This window comes from Salvelinus fontinalis, chromosome 1 (assembly GCF_029448725.1).
Source record: "Salvelinus fontinalis isolate EN_2023a chromosome 1, ASM2944872v1, whole genome shotgun sequence".
Classification (NCBI taxonomy): Eukaryota; Metazoa; Chordata; class Actinopteri; order Salmoniformes; family Salmonidae; genus Salvelinus; species Salvelinus fontinalis.
In genome coordinates, this window is record NC_074665.1 from 69,275,397 (window position 1) to 69,293,836 (window position 18,440).

General features: G+C 42.0%; 1 protein-coding gene across 7 annotated transcripts in view; it reads right to left on the minus strand.

Moving 5' to 3' along the window:
* Positions 1–18,440, minus strand: part of LOC129860820 (vinculin-like) — a 61,202-nt gene that overhangs the window by 19,063 nt on the left and 23,699 nt on the right. For all 7 annotated transcript variants that reach the window (XM_055931673.1, XM_055931647.1, XM_055931629.1 and 4 more), the window contains exons 8-10: positions 18,136–18,283; positions 8,158–8,311; positions 7,869–8,044 (exon numbers count right to left, since the gene is read on the minus strand). In XM_055931673.1, coding sequence (XP_055787648.1) covers positions 7,869–8,044; positions 8,158–8,311; positions 18,136–18,283 — 478 coding nt within the window. The remainder of the gene's footprint in view (positions 1–7,868; positions 8,045–8,157; positions 8,312–18,135; positions 18,284–18,440) is intronic.

Genomic DNA, 18,440 nt, shown 5'->3' on the forward strand with positions numbered 1-18,440 from the left:
CCATCGTACCTTCTCCGCTATGCAATCTGGTTTCCGAGCTGGTCATGTGTGCACCTCAGCCACGCTCAAGGTCCTAAACGATATCATAGCTACCATCGATAAAAGACAATACTGTGCAGCCATATTCATCGACATGGCCAAGGCTTTCGACTCTGTCAATCACCGCATTCTTATCGGAAGACTCAACAGCCTTGGTTTCTGAAATGACTGCCTCGCCTGGTTCACCAACTACTTCTCAGATAGAGTTCAGTGTGTTAAATCGGAGGGCCTGTTGTCCGGGCCTCTGGCAGTCTATGGGGGTGTCACAGGGTTACATTTACGGGCCGACTCTTTTCTCTGTATACATCAATGATGTCACTCTTGCTGCTGGTGATTCTCTGATCCACCTCTACGCAGACGACACCATTCTGTATACTTCTGGCCCTTCTTTGGACACTGTGTTAACAAACCTCCAGACGAGCTTCAATGCCATACAACACTCCTTCCGTGGCCTCCAACTACTCTTAAATGCAAGCAAAACTAAATGCATACTCTTCAACCGATCGCTGCCCGCACCCGCCCGCCCATCTAGCATCACTACTCTGGACGGATCTGACTTAGAATATGTGGACAACTACAAATACCTAGGTGTCTGGTTAGACTGTAAACTCTCCTTCCAGACTCACATTAAGCATCTCCAATCCCAAATTAAATCTAGAATCGGCTTCCGATTTCGCAACAAAGCATTCTTCACTCATGCTGCCAAACACACCCTCGTAAAACTGACTATCCTACCGATCCTTGACTTCGGCGATGTCATTTACAAAATAGCCTCAAACACTTTACACTTTACCAAATTGGATGTAGTCTAAAACAGTTCCATCTGTTTTGTCACCAAAGCCCCATATACTACCCACCACTGCGACCTGTATGCTCTCGTTGGCTGGCCCTCGCTTCATATTTGTTGCCAAACCCACTGGCTCCAAGTCATCTATACATCTTTGCGAGGTAAAGCCCTGCCTTATCTCAGCTCACTGGTCACCATAGCAGCAAACACCCGTAGCACGCGCTCCAGCAGGTATATTTCACTGGTCACCCCCAAAGCCAACTCCTCTTTGGCCGCCTTTCCATCCAGTTCTCTGCTGCCAATGACTGGAACGAATTGTAAAAATCACTGAAGCTGGAGACTTAAAGTGGGGAGAACAAGTATTTGAGACACTGCCGATTTTGCAGGTTTTACTACTTACAAAGCATGTAGAGGTCTGTAATTTTTTATCATAGGTACACTTCAACTGTGGGAGACGGACGGCAGGGTAGCCTAGTGATTAGAGCGTTGGACTAGTAACCGAAAGGTTGCAAGTTCAAATCCCCGAGCTGACAAGGTACAAATCTGTCGTTCTGCCCCTGGACAGGCAGTTAACCCACTGTTCCTAGGCCGTCATTGAAAATAAGAATTTGTTCTTAACTGACTTGCCTAGTTAAATAAAGGTAAAAAAAAATAAAAAAAATATCTTAAACAAAAATCCAGAAAACCACATTGTATGATTTTTAAGTAATTAATTAGCATTTTATTATATGACATAAGTATTTGAACACCTACCAACCAGTAAGAATTCCGGCTCTCACAGACCTGTTAGTTTTTCTTCAAGAAGCCCTCCTGTTCTCCACTCATTACCTGTATTAACTGCACCTGTTTGAACTCGTTACCTGTATAAAAGACACCTGTCCACACACTCAATCAAGCAGACCCCAACCTCTCCACAATGGCCAAGACCAGAGAGCTGTGTAAGGACATCAGGGTTAAAATTGTAGACCTGCACAAGGCTGGGATGGGCTACAGGACAATAGGCAAGCAGCTTGGTGAGAAGGCAACAACTGTTGGCGCAATTATTAGAAAATGGAAGAAGTTCAAGATGACGGTCAATCACCCTCGGTCTGGGGCTCCATGCAAGATCTCACCTCGTGGGATCCAGACCTGAACCCAATAGAAAATGTTTGGAGGGAGCTGAAAATCTGTATTGCCCAGCGACAGCCCCGAAACCTGAAGGATCTGGAGAAGGTCTGTATGGAGCAGTGGGCCAAAATCCCTGCTGCAGTGTGTGCAAACTTGGTCAAGAACTACAGGAAACGTATGATCTCTGTAATTGCAAACAAAGGTTTCTGTACCAAATATTAAGTTCTGCTTTTCTGATGTATCAAATACTTATGTCATGCAATAAAATGCAAATGAATTACTTAAAAATCATACAATGTGATTTTCTGGATTTTTGTTTTAGATTCCGTTTCTCACAGTTAAAGTGTACCTATGATCAAAATTTACAGACCTCTACATGCTTTGTAAGTAGGAAAACCTGCAAAATTGGCAGTGTATCAAATACTTGTTCTCCCCACTGTATATCTCCCTCACTAACTTTAAGCATCAGCTGTCATAGCAGCTTACCGATCATTGCACCTGTACATAGCCCATCTGTAAATAGCCCACCCAACTACCACATCTCCATATTGTTATTTATTTTTTGCTCCTTTGCAGCCCAGTATCTCTACTTGCACAACCATCTTCTGCATATCTATCACTCCAGTGTTTAATTGCTAAATTGTAATTATTTAGCCACTATGGCCTATTTATTGCCTTACCTCCCTAATCTTACTATATTTGCACACACTGTATATAGATTTTTCTATTGTGTTATTGACTGTATGTTTGTTTATCCCATGTGTAACTCTGTGTTGTTGTTTTTGCCGCACTGCTTTGCTTTATCTTGGCCATATCACAGTTGTAAATGAGAACTTGTTCTCAACTGGCCTACCTGGTTAAATAAAGGTTAAATAAAAAAATACAAATCATCTTGGCTCCTGGACTCTGTCAAGGCTGCGTTGAAACAATGACTGGTAAATGATCCAAGACCAGCTCAGTTAACCACTACCATTGTGACAGTGAGTCGTCATAATGCTGCATCAAATGTACATGATCTTAGGGGCATTGGCAAACACAATGTAAATAATTAAATTTATGTACCCCTAATTGCACCGAATACATCTGTTTATCCTACAGCTATCGTAAGCCGTAATCATGAGCCTATGAACCAGAGTTACACTGTTAGCACTGAGGCGGTGTGCAATAGTAGGAAGACCACTTTATGCAGCGCACCCTGCACTATCAGCTCCAATGTAAATAACATGAGTAAGTATACCTCTGATAAGCTTCCCAGTAAAGCATTAAAAACAATCAAGCAACCCAGAAAAGTGCGAAAAATAGCCCATATTAACATATGTAGCCTAATAAACAAGATCCATGAAGTCAATAACTTGATTGTAACAGAAGATATTCATATTCTGACTATCTCTGAAACTCACTTAGATAATACCTTTGATGATACAGTGGTAGCAATACATGGTTATAACATCTACCAAAAAGACAGAAATGCCAACTGAGGTCGTGTTGCGGTCTATACTCAGAACCACATTCCTGTAAAGCTTAGAGACGATCTAATGTTAAATACTGTTTAAGTAATATGGCTACATGTTCATCTGCCTCACCTAAAGCACATTATTGTGGGAAACTGCTAAAGACCACCAAGTGCTAACAGTCAGTATCTGGATAATATGTGTGAAATGCTTGATAATGTTTGTGATATCAACAGAGAAGTATATTTTCTGGGTGATTTAAATATTGTCTAGCTATCACCAAGCTGCCCACTCAGAATTTTTTTTTAAACTGTAACCAGTGCCTGCAACCTGGATCAGGTTGTCAGTCAACCTACCAGGCTAGTTACAAACAGCACATTAATTAAATCATCACATCTTTACTAACGCTGCATATATTTGCTTTAAAGCAGTATCCAAATCCATAGGATGTAGTGAGCATTTCACTGTAAGGTCTACCTGTTGTATTCGGCGCACATGACAAATACACTTTTATTTGATCACAATATAATAGCCATATCTAGGAAAACCAAGGTTCCAAAGGCTGGGCCTAATATAGTGTATAAGAGGTCATACAATATGTTTTGTTGTGATTCATATGTTGATGATGTAAAGAATATTTGCTGGTCTGTGGTGTGTAATGAGGAGCAAGCAGATGCTGCACTTGATGCATTTATGAAACTACTTATTCCAGTTACTAATAAGCATGCACCCATTAAGAAAATGACTGTAAAAACTGTTTAAATCCCCTTGGATTGATGAGGAATTTAAAAATGGTATGGTTGAGAGGGCCCAGTGATATTGCAAACTACTTTAATTGCTTTTTCATTGGCAAGATAAGCAAACTTAGGGATGACATGCCAGCAACAAACGCTGACACTACACATCCAAGTATATCGGACCAAATTATGAAAGACAAGAATTGTACTTTTGAATTCTGTAAAGTCAGTGTGGAAGAGGTGAAAAAATTATTGTTGTCTATCAACAATAACAAGCCACCGGGGTCTGCAATCTGGATGGAAAATTACTGAGGATATAGCAGACGATTTTGCCACTCCTATTTGCCACATCTTCAATTTAAGCCTACTAGAGAGTGTGTGCCCTCAGGCCTGGAGGGAAGCTAAAGTCATTCCGCTACCCAAGAATAGTAAAGCCCCCTTTACTGGCTCAAATAGCCGACCAATCAGCCTGTTACCAACCCTTAGTAAACTTCTGGAAAAAAATGGTAGATACAATGCTATTTCACAGTAAACAAACTGATAACAGAAATTCAGCATGCTTATAGGGAAGGACACTCAAAAAGCACAGCACTTACACAAATGACTGATGATTGGCTGAGAAAAAAATTATGATAAAATGATTGTGGGGGCTGTCTTGTTCGACTATAGTGCAGCTTTTGACATTATCGAGCATAGTCTGCTGCTGGAAAAACATATGTGTTATGGCTTTACACCCCTGCTATAATTTGGATAGAGAGTTACTTGTCTAACAGAACACAGAGAGTGTTCTTTAATGGAAGCCTCTCAAATATAATCCAGTTAGAATCAGGAAATCCCCAGGGTAGCTGTTTAGGCCTCTTGCTTTTTAACATTTTTACTAACGACATGCCACTGACTTTGAGTAAAGCCAGAGTATATCTGTATGCGGATGACTCAACACTATACACGTCAGCTACTACAGCGACGACTGAAATGACTGCAACACTCAACAAAGAGCTGCAGTTAGTTTCAGAGTGGGTGCTAATGAATAAGTTAGCCCTAAATATTTCTAAAACTAAAAGCATTGTGTTTGGAACAAAACATTTACTAAACCTCAACTAAATATTGTAGTAAATAATGTGGAAATTGAGCAAGTTGAGATGACTAAACTGCTTGGAGTAACCCTAGATTGTAAACTGTCATGGTCAAAACATATTGATGCAATTGTATCTAAGATGGGGAGAAGTCTGTCTATAATAAAGCGATGTTCTGCCTTCTTAACAACACTATCAACAAGGCAAGCCCTTCAGGCCCTAGTTTTGTCACACCTTGACTACTGTTCAGACGTTTGTGTGCCACAAAATAGGATTTAGGACATTTGCAATTGGCTCAGAACAGGGCAGCACAGCTGGCTAATATGCATGTCAATCTCTCCTGACTTCATCACTACTTTTATTTATGAGAGGTATTGACATGTTGAATGCACCGAGCTGTCTGGCTAAACTACTGGCACACAGCTCGGACACCCATGCATACCCCACAAGACATGCCACAAGAGGACTCTTCACAGTCCTCAAGTCCAGAACAGACTATGAGAGGCACACAGTACTACATAGAGCCATGGCTACATGGAACTCTATTCCACATCAAGTAACTGACGCAAGCAGTAAAATTTGATTTAAAAAAAACACCTTATGGAACAGCGGGGACTGTGAAGCAACACAAACATTGGCACAGACACATGCATACACACACACACACGATAACATACGCACTATACATAAACATGGATTTAGTACTGTAGATATGTGGTAGTGGTGGAGTAGGGGCCTGAGGGCACACAGTGTGTTGTGAAATCTGTGAACGTATTGAAATGTTAAAAAATAATTATTATTAACTGCCTTCATTTTGCTGGACCCCAGGAAGAGTAGCTGCTAATGTGGATCTATAATAAACACATAAAATACAAATACAAAGTGTTTCCTAGGGGACCCTATAATCTTTGTCTACATTGAATGTTTTTTTTTGTTACTTCTAATTCACACTAATTCACTTTTGATACTGAAGTATATTTAAAACCAAATACTTTTAGACTTTTACTCAATTACGATTTTACTGGGTGACTTTCACTTTTACTTGAGTCCTTTTCTATTAAGGTGTCTTTACTTTTACTCAAGTATGACATTTGGGTACTTTTTCTACCACTGACATTTATTAGGTAGCTAGCGTGTTTACTTGCGATTAGCATTAGTGGCTAATAAAGTTTAGGCCCAACTTGTTAAGAAAAGACAAACTAGCTGTTTGCAGATGTAAGAAACACAAAGTTATAGCGTAATTATAGAATGCAAGTGGATTTATATTATGAAGCAAAGTGAAAACAGCATCATTGTCTTCAACATTGTTACATGTCCTGCATTGACCATGCAGACTGAACGCAACTGTTTCGTGGTCGAGGAACAATAAATGCGCTCCTTGTGTGACATAAGGCGGGTCTAGGTCTATGTGGAAAGCAGCATGGAGAAAGAGAGTGCAGACTCAAGTAGAGAAGTAAACTATAAAAATGGACGTTACACACGACGTATACCATTTAACAAATCAAACATTCAAATAGGGTTATAGAAGGTAAAGAAAGAAATAAAACTGGTCAGTGCTTCAATACCGGTATATCGTAAAATACGGTATACCGACCAGCCCTATTAAAATGTACATATTATTGGTAACAGAAAACATAGTGAAGAATAACTGTAGATTAAATAATGTTGTAATTGAAAATTGCACACCCCATGTAGGCTACTGCCCCTTTAAGAGCTAGAATTGATTTTTCTGTTGGGATTCTCACCAAATATGTTGGTGTCTTCTCACACTATTCAAACCCCACAAATAAACAGCTTATGAAGCTCTCTTTGCCTAAAGATCACATATTGAAAACAAATGAATTGAACTAAAAACTCCACACATATTTTGGAATTTCTGTGCCTCGCTAATCAATAGGCCTATCCAAAAACAGCACATGTTTTTTCAGTGAACCTGCATATCATCATCTTCACTCTTTTGTGACACCAATGTGAAGGGTTTATGGCAGGGAAATGGTATTTCAGTAGTCTAGTGTGTGGTATGGGAATAATTACAAGCGAACCTGGGGAGCTTTGTGTTCACATTGCCCCAAAAAAATGGAACCGGACTGTAGAATTCAAGCGAACCGAACTCAGACCACCTCAGACCTCTGAGATAGTCTCAGTTTGATTCCTTTCGGGGGCTCTTTTGAGGGGTCTGAGTTCCTTTGGAGTGTTCACACATCACAAAAAAAGCGAACTGCACTGAGTTCACAAAAATTTGTGTGAAAACACCCCGAGATGTCAATAGCCGTCAGCAGGCGCTTTAAAACTAGGCAATTCAGATCAATCAAATTGTTCTTAAACTCTGTTGTCTTATCTACTGTTGACTTTGTCATCTGGACTGTCTCCAAACCATCCCAAAGAAAAGATGGTTTGTGTGTGCACGTGTCCACTCCACATGTGTTGAACCTGCTAGTGGGCAGACAGACCCAGCCAGACAGGGCTCACTAGGTAGGCAGAACATGCTGGTGGCATGAGGTTGCAGCATGTGCCTAAAACTGACAAACTGACAATCACACAGATGACAAACAGACAACAGTAGTTACCCATAGTATGGCCTGCAAACAGACAAAAGATACACACAATACAAAATAGACAACAACAGTTACACGCTTGAAAAAACAGGCAACAACAAAGACACAAAAAAATTTACCGCTTGCGTAGCTCCACTAGTCGTGCGGTGAGCCCCGCAATCTCATTGATGGATCTCTGGATGTCGTCTCTCTCGAAGAGGTCTTCGCACAGGTCAGCAATTTTTTGGGCATTGGCCAGCAAGGCTCTGATGTTTTCTGCACCCTCTGGACCCCCATTAGGATCTGCCAGCCATGCCTATGAGGCACACACACATACTTGACATTTTAGGTTTTGTCCTTTTAATATTTAATCTGATATTTCGAACAACCCAGAAAGAAAACATCAAATATTGGTATGTGTGTGCTGACCTGGGAAGCATCCAGTCTCCTAGCGAATGCCAGTTTAGCTTTAGTTAAAGCCTCGAGCCTGCGGGTGGCGCTGTCCACTTTCCCAAGTAGCAGGTCCAGACCCTGAGAACACTGACCGGCCCGCTGAACACATGGTGGAGACGGACCATGTCCTCTACAGAAGGAGATTATACACACACACACACACACACACACACACACACACACACACACACACACACACACACACACACACACACACACACACACACACACACACACACACACACACACACACACACACACACACACACACACACTTTAACACTTAGCAGGTTTAATGTATTGTAAGATTGTCATGACCATATACGACACCCTTAGAATGTGTGACAATCAACTCAACATGATCCCGACTAAATACCAGCAATTAGACAGTTGAAATGTTGATACATATAGACATAACATTAGGGAAGCATGATATATCGGTAAGTATATCGGAATCGGCCGATATTAGCTAAAAATGCCAACATCGGCCTCAGGCCGATGTCTAGTTTAATGCCAATGTGCAAAACCGATGTCAAAGCTGATGTGCATACCTATATAACGTAGGTAGATTACGTAATGATGCCAAGAAAAATACAGCCTTCCTAACCTAGCCCACAATGTCTGCTATGTGGATCTATTTTGAAGTTTCAAAGGAAGATAACAAAAAGGCCATATGCAACGTTTGTGCTACTATTATTTCCCAAGAAGGGGAGAAAGTGAAATCTTTCAATACCACAAACTTAATTACTCATTACTCATTAGTTTTTCCCTCAACTTTTTTTTTTCATTCAACTTTTTCTCTCCGGACGCTTTATCTGGACATGGTTCGTCAGCACCTTCAACAGCCGAAGCTAAGTAGTAACATTAACATGATGCCTTCTAATTGCAGTCGCTGTACTCATAATATACAGGAGAACGATCGCCTTACGGCGATGATAGCTGTGCTGCAAGCCCAGCTTCAGACGCAATCGTTAGGCAAGGGTCATTTCAGTGTAGGAAAGGATGAAACAGCGTCTGTGCCACCAGTAAGTACAGATAGTAGTATAAATCCCCTCGCACAGTCCCCGCAGCCGGACAACTTTCTCATTGTTTCTGGAGGGAAATGATGTATGAATGCTCAACCGGTGTCGCTCATTCAGCCGACAGAAACTTTCAACCGGTTTTCCCCATTAAGTAGCGAGTCGGAGTCTGAGGCCGAGTCTTCTCTTGTCTCTACTCCTCCTGTTACGGGGTCTGAGACGCCGAAGGCTCCCAGCATTAGCTCTGACAAATTGAAAACCCTAGTCATTGGCGACTCCATTACCCGCAGTATTAGACTTAAAATGAATCACCCAGCAATCATACACTGTTTACCAGGGGGCAGGCTAATCTGAAGATGGTGCTGGCTAAAGCTAAAACTGGCGAGTGTAGAGAGTATGGAGATATTGTTATCCACGTCGGCACCAACGATGTTAGGATGAAATAGTCAGAGGTCACCAAGCGCAACATAGCTTCAGAGTGTAAATCAGCTAGAAAGATGTGTTCGGCATCGAGTAATTGTCTCTGGCCCCCTCCCAGTTAGGGGGAGTGATGAGCTCTACAGCAGAGTCTCACAACTCAATCGCTGGTTGAAAACTGTTTTCTGCCCCTCCCAAAAGATAGAATTTGTAGATAATTGGCCCTCTTTCTGGGACTCACCCACAAACAGGACCAAGCCTGGCCTGCGGAGGAGTGACGGACTCCATCCTAGCTGGAGGGGTGCTCTCATCTTATCTACCAACATAGAAAGGGCTCTAACTCCTCTAGCTCCACAATGAAATAGGGTGCAGGCCAGGCAGCAGGCTGTTAGCCAGCCTGCCAGTTTAGTGGAGTCTGCCACTAGCATAGTCAGTGTAGTCAGCTCAGCTATCCCCATTGAGACTGTGTCTGTGCCTCGACCTAGGTTGGGCAAAACTAAACATGGTGGTGTTTGCCTTAGCAATCTCACTAGGATAAAGACCTCCTCCATTCCTGCCATTATTGAAAGAGATCGTGATACCTCACATCTCAAAATAGGGCTACTTAATGTTAGATCCCTCACTTCAAAGGCAGTTATAGTCAATGAACTAATCACTGATCATAAACTTGATGTGATTGACCTGACTGAAACATGGCTTAAGCCTGATGAATTTACTGTGTTAAATGAGGCCTCACCTCCTGGTTATACTAGTGACCATATCCCCCGTGCATCCCGCAAAGGCGGAGGTGTTGCTAACATTTACGATAGCAAATTTCAATTTACAAAAAAAAAAGGCGTTTTCGTCTTTTGAGCTTCTAGTCAGGAAATCTATGCAGCCTACTCAATCACTTTTTATAGCTACTGTTTACAGGCCTCCTGGGCCATACACAGCGTTCCTCACTGAGTTCCCTGAATTCTTATCGGACCTTGTAGTCATAGTAGATAATATTCTAATTTTTGGTGATTTTAATATTCACATGGAAAAGTCCACAGACCCACTCCAAAAGGCTTTCAGAGCCATCATCGACTCAGTGGGTTTTGTCCAACATGTCTCTGGACCTACTCACTACCACAGTTATACTCTGGACCTAGTTTTGTCCCATGGAATAAATGTTGTTGATCTTAATGTTTTTCCTCATAATCCTGGACTATCGGACCACCATTTTATTACGTTTGCAATCGCAACAAATAATCTGCTCAGACCCCAACCAAGGAGCATCAAAAGTCGTGCTATAAATTCTCAGACAACACAAAGATTCCTTGATGCCCTTCCAGACTCCTTCTGCCTACCCAAGGACGTCAGAGGACAAAAATCAGTTAACTTCTTCTCAATAGGTGGTGCTATTTGCACTTTGTAATAATTTCGTTCCCAAATTAAACTGCCTCGTACTCAATTCTTGCTCGTACAATATGCATATTATTATTACTATTGGATAGAAAACACTCTCTAGTTTCTAAAACCGTTTGAATTATATCTGTGAGTTAAACAGAACTCATTTGGCACAAACTTCCTGACCAGGAAGTGGAAAATCTGAAATCGATGCTCTCTTCTGGGTCCTGCCTATAAATGGGCATGATACCTATTAGTATACATGCACGCCATACACCTTCCCCTGGATGTCAAGATGCAGTGAGAGAAGAAATGGAGTGTTTATCTTGGTCTGAGATGGAATACGTCCTCTTGGAATGACGTGTCACCCATTTCATGTTTTCAGAAAGGCGTGAAGTTGGACCTGGATTTGCCTTCTGAGGAGCTGTCGTTATACGCGACTACTATCTCCGGCTTTGATTTTATTTGATACGTGACAATATCATCGTAAAGTATGTTTTTTCAATATAGTTTTATTCGATTTTTGAAATTTATTCGGGACGTGTTGCATGTTGCGTGCCTTTGTTCAGGAAGGAGAGCTTCACGCCACTTGGCTAGTGCGCTTGCTAATTCAAGAGGGAAAATGGACATTCTAAATCCAAACAACAATTGTTCTTGACAAAGGACACCTTGTACAACACTCTGATGGAAGATCAGCAAAAGTATGACCCATTTTATGATGTTATTTCATATATCTGTCAAACTGTGTACTATTAGTTTTGCGCCCAGGTTTTGGGCACTCGGTCGACATAACGTAAGCCTTATGTGGTAATGAAGTTATTTTTAGAATTCTAACACGGCGATTGCATTAAGAACTAGTGTATCTATCATTTCCTATACAACATGTATTTTTTAGTTATGTTTATGAATAGCTATTTGGTCAGAATAAGTGTGTCAGAAAAAGTGTCAGAAAAAAATCTGGACGTTGTGGGACAAAATAGCTGCGCTAGCACAATGTATAACCACTGATTTCAGCTCTAAATATGCACATTTTCGAACAAAACATAAGTGTATGTATAACCTGATGTTATAGGGCTGTCATCTGATGAACCTTATCAAGGTTAGTCAAAAATTATATATCTTTTGCTGGTGTGTCACGATCGCTAACTTTTACTGCTGGGAAATGGCTTGTGTTTCTGGCTATTGTGGTAAGCTAATATAACGCTATATTGTGTTTTCGCTGTAAAACACTTAAGAAATCAGAAATATTTGCTGGATTCACAAGATGCTTGTCTTTCATTTGCTGTACACTATGTATTTTTCAGAAATGTTTTATGATGAGTATTTAGGTATTTGACGTTGGTGTCTGTAATTATTCTGGCTGCTTTCGGTGCAATTTCTGATTGTAGCCGCAATGTAAACTATGATTTATACCTGAAATATGCACATTTTTCGAACAAAACATAGATTTATTGAATAACATGTTATAAGACTGTCATCTGATGAAGTTGTTTGTTGGTTAGTTTGGTTGGTTCTTGGTTAGTTAGGTTGGCTTTGTGCATGCTACCTGTGCTGTGAAAAATGTCTGTCCTTCTTTGTATTTGGTGGTGAGCTAACATAAATATTTCGCTGTAAAACTGAAGTTGTTTTCGCTGTAAAACACTTTAAAAATCAAACATGTTGGCTGGATTCACAAGATGTGTACCTTTCATTTGCTGTATTGGACTTGTTAATGTGTGAAAGTTGAATATTTCCAAAAAATATATTTTTAATTTCGAGCTCTGCCTTTTCAGTGGAATGTGGGAGGAGTTCAACTGGCGGAACGCCGGAGCAGTAAAGGTTAAGTGTTTTAGTACTATATCTCTTGACACAATGATGAAAATAATCATGGCCTCTAAACCTTCAAGCTGCATACTGGACCCTATTCCAACTAAACTACTGAAAGAGCTGCTCCCTGTGCTCGGCCCTCCTATGTTGAACATAATAAACGGCTCTCTATCCACCGGATGTGTACCAAACTCACTAAAAGTGGCAGTAATAAAGCCTCTCTTGAAAAAGCCAAACCTTGACCTAGAAAATATAAAAAACTATCGGCCTATATCGAATCTTCCATTCCTATCAAAATTTTTAGAAAAAGCTGTTGCCTTCCTGAAGACAAACAATCTATACGAAATGCTTCAGTCTGGTTTTAGACCCGATCATAGCACTGAGACTGCACTTGTGAAGGTAGTAAATGACCTTTTAATGGCGTCAGACCGAGGCTCTGCATCTGTCCTCGTGCTACTAGACCTTAGTGCTGCCTTTGATACCATCGATCACCACATTCTTTTGGAGAGATTGGAAACCCAAATTGGTCTATACGGACAAGCTCTGGCCTGGTTTAGATCTTATCTGTTGGAAAGATATCAGTTTGTCTCTGTGAATGGTTTATCCTCTGACAAATCAACTGTACATTTCGGTGTTCCTCAAGGTTCCGTTTTAGGACCACTATTGTTTTCACTATATATTTTACCTCTTGGGGATGTTATTCGAGAACATAATGTTAACTTTCACTGCTATGCTAAGCTGTACATTTCAATGAAACATGGTGAAGCCCCAAAATTGCCCTCGCTAGAAGGCTGTATTTCAGACATAAGGAAGTGGATGGCTGAAAACTTTCTACTTTTAAACTCGGACAAAACAGAGATGCTTGTTCTAGGTCCCAAGAAACAAAGAGATCTTCTGTTGAATCTGACAATTAATCTTGATGGTTGTAAAGTCGTCTCAAATAAAACTGTGAAGGACCTCGGCGTTACTCTGGACCCTGATCTCTCTTTTGACGAACATATCAAGACTGTTTCAAGGACAGCTTTTTTCCATCTACGTAACATTGCAAAAATCAGAACTGTTCTGTCCAAAAATGATGCAAAAAAATTAATCCATGCTTTTGTTACTTCTAGGTTAGACTACTGCAATGCTCTACTTTCCGGCTACCCGGATAAAGCACTAAATAAACTTCAGTTAGTGCGGCTGCTAGAAGTACGGCTGCTAGAATCCTGACTAGAACCCCAAAATATGATCAAATTACTCCAGTGCTAGCTTCCCTACACTGGCTTCCTGTTAAGGCAAGGGCTGATTTCAAGGTTTTACTGTTAACCTACAAAGCGTTACATGGGCTTGCTCCTACCTATCTTTCCGAGTTGGTCCTGCCGTACATACCTACACGTACGCTACGGTCACAAGATGCAGGCCTCCTAATTGTCCCTAGAATTTCTAAGCAAACAGCTGGAGGCAGGGCTTTCTCCTATAGATCTCCATTTTTATGGAATGGTCTGCCTACCCATGTGAGAGACACAGACTCGGTCTCAACCTTTAAGTCTTTACTGAAGACTCATCTCTTCAGTAGGTCATATGATTGAGTGTAGTCTGGCCCAGGAGTGTGAAGTTGAACGGAAAGGCTCTGGAGCAACGAACCGCCCTTGCTGTCTCCGCCTGGCCGGTTCCCCTCTTTCCACTGCGATTCTCTGCCTCTAACCCTATTACAGGGGCTGAGTCACTGGCTTACTGGTGCTCTTTCATGCCGTCCCTAGGAGGGGTGCGTCACTTGAGTGGGTTGAGTCACTGACGTGATCTTCCTGTCTGGGTTGGCGCCCCCCCTTGGTTTGTGCCGTGGCGGAGATCTTTGTGGGCTATACTCGGCCTTGTCTTAGGATGGTAAGTTGGTGGTTGAAGATTTCCCTCTAGTGGTGTGGGGGCTGTGCTTTGGCAAAGTGGGTGGGGTTATATCATTCCTGTTTGGCCCTGTCCGGGGTTATCATCGGATATGGGCCACAGTGTCTCCTGACCCCTCCTGTCTCAGCCTCCAGTATTTATGCTGCAGTAGTTAATGTGTCGGGGGGCTAGGGTCAGTTTGTTATATCTGGTGGATTTCTCCTGTCTTATCCGGTGTCCTGTGTGAATTTAAGTATGCTCTCTCTAATTCTCTCCTTCTCTCTTTCTTTCTCTCTCTCGGAGGACCTGAGCCCTAGGACCATGCGCCAGGACTACCTGGCATGATGACTCCTTGCTGTCCCCAGTCCACCTGGCCTTGCTGCTGCTCCAGTTTCAACTGTTCTGCCTGCGGCTATGGAACCCTGACCTGTTCACCGGACTTGCTAAAAAAGCCAACTGACATTTACTCCTGAGATGCTGACTTGCTGCACCCTCAATAACTACTATGAGTATTATTATTTGACCATGCTGGTCATTTATGAACATTTGAACATCTTGGCCATGTTCTGTTATAATCTCCACCAGGGACAGCCAGAAGAGGACTGGCCACCCCTCATAGCCTGGTTCCTCTCTAGGTTTCTTCCTAGGTTTTGGCCTTTCTAGGGAGTATTTCCTAGCCACCATGCTTCTACACCTGCATTGCTTGCTGTTTGGGGTTTTAGGCTGGGTTTCTGTACAGCACTTTGAGATATCAGCTGATGTACGAAGGGCTATATAAATAAATTTGATTTGATTGGATGTTGATTTGATTTGAAAGTACATCACCCCCAGATGTTCAGCGACTACTTAGAACAAAAGCCCTTGACAATCAACCATTCTCTGTCGTGGATGATGTTGGCTTTCACCAACTGGTCGAGCACCTCGAGCCTTGGTACACATTATCAAGTTGGCACTATTTTTCAGATGTTGCGCTACCGGATTTAATCAAATCAAAGTTTATTTGTCACATAGACCTTACAGTGAAATGCTTACTTACAGGCTCTAACCAACAGTGCAAAAAATGTATTAGGTGAACAATAGGTAAGTAAAGAAATAAAACAACAGTAAAAAGTCAGTGAAAAATAACAGTAGCGAGGCTATATACAGTAGCGAGGCTATATACAGGTACCGGTTAGTCGGGCTGATTGAGGTAGTATGTACATGAAGATATGGTTAAAGTGACTATGCATATATGATAAACAGAGAGTAGCAGTAGCGTAAAAGAGGGGTTGTCGGGTGGTGGGTGGTGGGTGGATGGGACAAAATGCAGATAGCCCAGGGGCACTGGTTGGTCGGGCCAATTGAGGTAGTATGTACATGAATGTATAGTTAAAGTGACTATGCATAGTAGCAGCAGCAGCGTAAAAGAAGGGTTGGGTGGGGTCTTGTGGCTTGGGGGTAAAAACTGTTGAGAAGCCTTTTTGTCCTAGTTACACAGTATTGTTGAAACGCACATCCATGCTATGGGTGTCACTGCTATTAGCTTCACGACTGACATTTGAACCAGCGATGTCAACCCCATGAGCATGCTGAGTCTGACAGCACAGTGGGTCGGTGAGCATTTCGTACTGAGAAAATGCTCAAGAAGGTGCTGGTTCTCATACCGCTGCTGCCATTTCAATGGCATTTGAGAACATGTTTGAAACATGAACACACTCTTAGCTCCATTCGAACAACTGACTCGAGAAATAAGCTCATCAACTGCGTCTGCAGCAGACGTGATACTCTCTGTCATGGCATTGAAACGCCTGCTCAACAAAACTGCTGACAGACCGTGGGGTTAAAACTTGCAAAAGTAGTCTACTAGAGGCTGTGAACAAGCGATTCAGTGGCATTCTCTCTGAATCTCTTTACTGTGTCACCACCATGCTTGATGCTAGGTACAAGGACAGCTACTTCGATGCAGACAAGAAACAGGGTTTATGTGAAATGTTACAGACATAGCTGGACAAGATGGAAACGGATACAGTGACAGTGCGCACCGAAGAAGAGGACCCATGACAGAAGAGGCCATGGACAGACAGAGCTGAGACTTCACTGCTTGACATGTATGATAAAATCCTGGTTGAGAATGAGACGACTGAACAACTGAAACAGCACAGCAAGTACGTGAAAGAAATAGGTTTTGATTATGTTTTACTGGTAATGGGGTCATATGTAAATGCCAACAAAATAATTTTTTTGTCAGTGTGTGTGCGTGTGTTTCAACTATTTAACTACTAGAATGCTTAAAGGGCCGCACATTTTCTTTATTTCGGTATCGGGTTTTTTGGCAAGGAAAATATCTGATATCAGTATCGGCCAAAAATGTCATATCGGTGCATCCCTACATAACATAATGTAAGCCTTATCATGCGAGATTGGAAAGGCTTATACATTGTTATTATAACAATTATTATAATGTGGACATCTATAAGTACCTAGGTGTCTGGCTAGACTGCAAACTCTCCTTCCAGACTCATATCAAACATCTCCAATCCAAAATCAAATCTAGAGTCGGCTTTCTATTCCGGATCAAAGCCTCCTTCACTCACGCCACCAAACTTACCCTAGTAAAACTGACTATCCTACCGATCCTCGACTTCGGCGATGTCATCTACAAAATAGCTTCCAATACTCTACTCAGCAAACTGGATGCAGTTTATCACAGTGCCATCCGTTTTGTTACTAAAGCACCTTATACGACCCACCACTGCGACCTGTATGCCCTAGTCGGCTGGCCCTCGCTACATGTTCGTCGTCAGACCCACTGGCTCCAGGTCATCTACAAGGCTATGCTAGGTAAAGTGCCGCCTTATCTCAGTTCACTGGTCACGATGGCTACACCCACCCGTAGCACGCGCTCCAGCAGGTGTATCTCACTGATCATCCCTAAAGCCAAAACCTCATTTGGACGCCTTTCCTTCCAGTTCTCTGCTGCCTGCGACTGGAACGAATTGCAAAAATCTCTGAAGTTGGAGACTTTTATCTCCCTCAACAATTTTAAAAATCTGCTATCCGAGCAGCTAACCGATCGCTGCAGCTGTACATAGTCCATCTGTAAACTACCCACCCAATTTACCTACCTCACCCCCATACTGCTTTTATTTATTTACTTTTCTGCTCTTTTGCACACCAGTATCTCTTCTTGCACATGATCATCTGATGATTTATCACTCCAGTGTTAATCTGCTAAATTGTAATTATTCGATTTATTGCCTACCTCATGCCTTTTGCACACATTGTATATAGATTCTCTTTTTTCTACCATGTTATTGACTTGTTTATTGTTTACTCCATGTGTAACTCTGTGTTGTTGTCTGTTCACACTGCTATGCTTTATCTTGGCCAGGTCGCAGTTGCAAATGAGAACTTGTTCTCAACTAGCCTACCTGGTTAAATAAAGGTGAAATAAAAAAAAATAAAAAAAAATAACAACGAACAAGCACACACACAGTACCTGACACGTAGCTCTGTGACCTGGTCGGTCATCTGTCCCAGAGTCTTTGCTGTTCCCAGTGCGTCTCTGCGTTCCTTTCCAGCACACAGTTCTCCTACCTTCCCTGCCTCATCCAATATCACACGCACCGCTACATCCCCGGGCTCGCCTACACACACACACACACACACACACACACACACACACACACACACACACACACACACACACACACACACACACACACACACACACACACACACACACACACACACACACACACACACACACACACACACACACACACAATGAATTAATCATAAGGA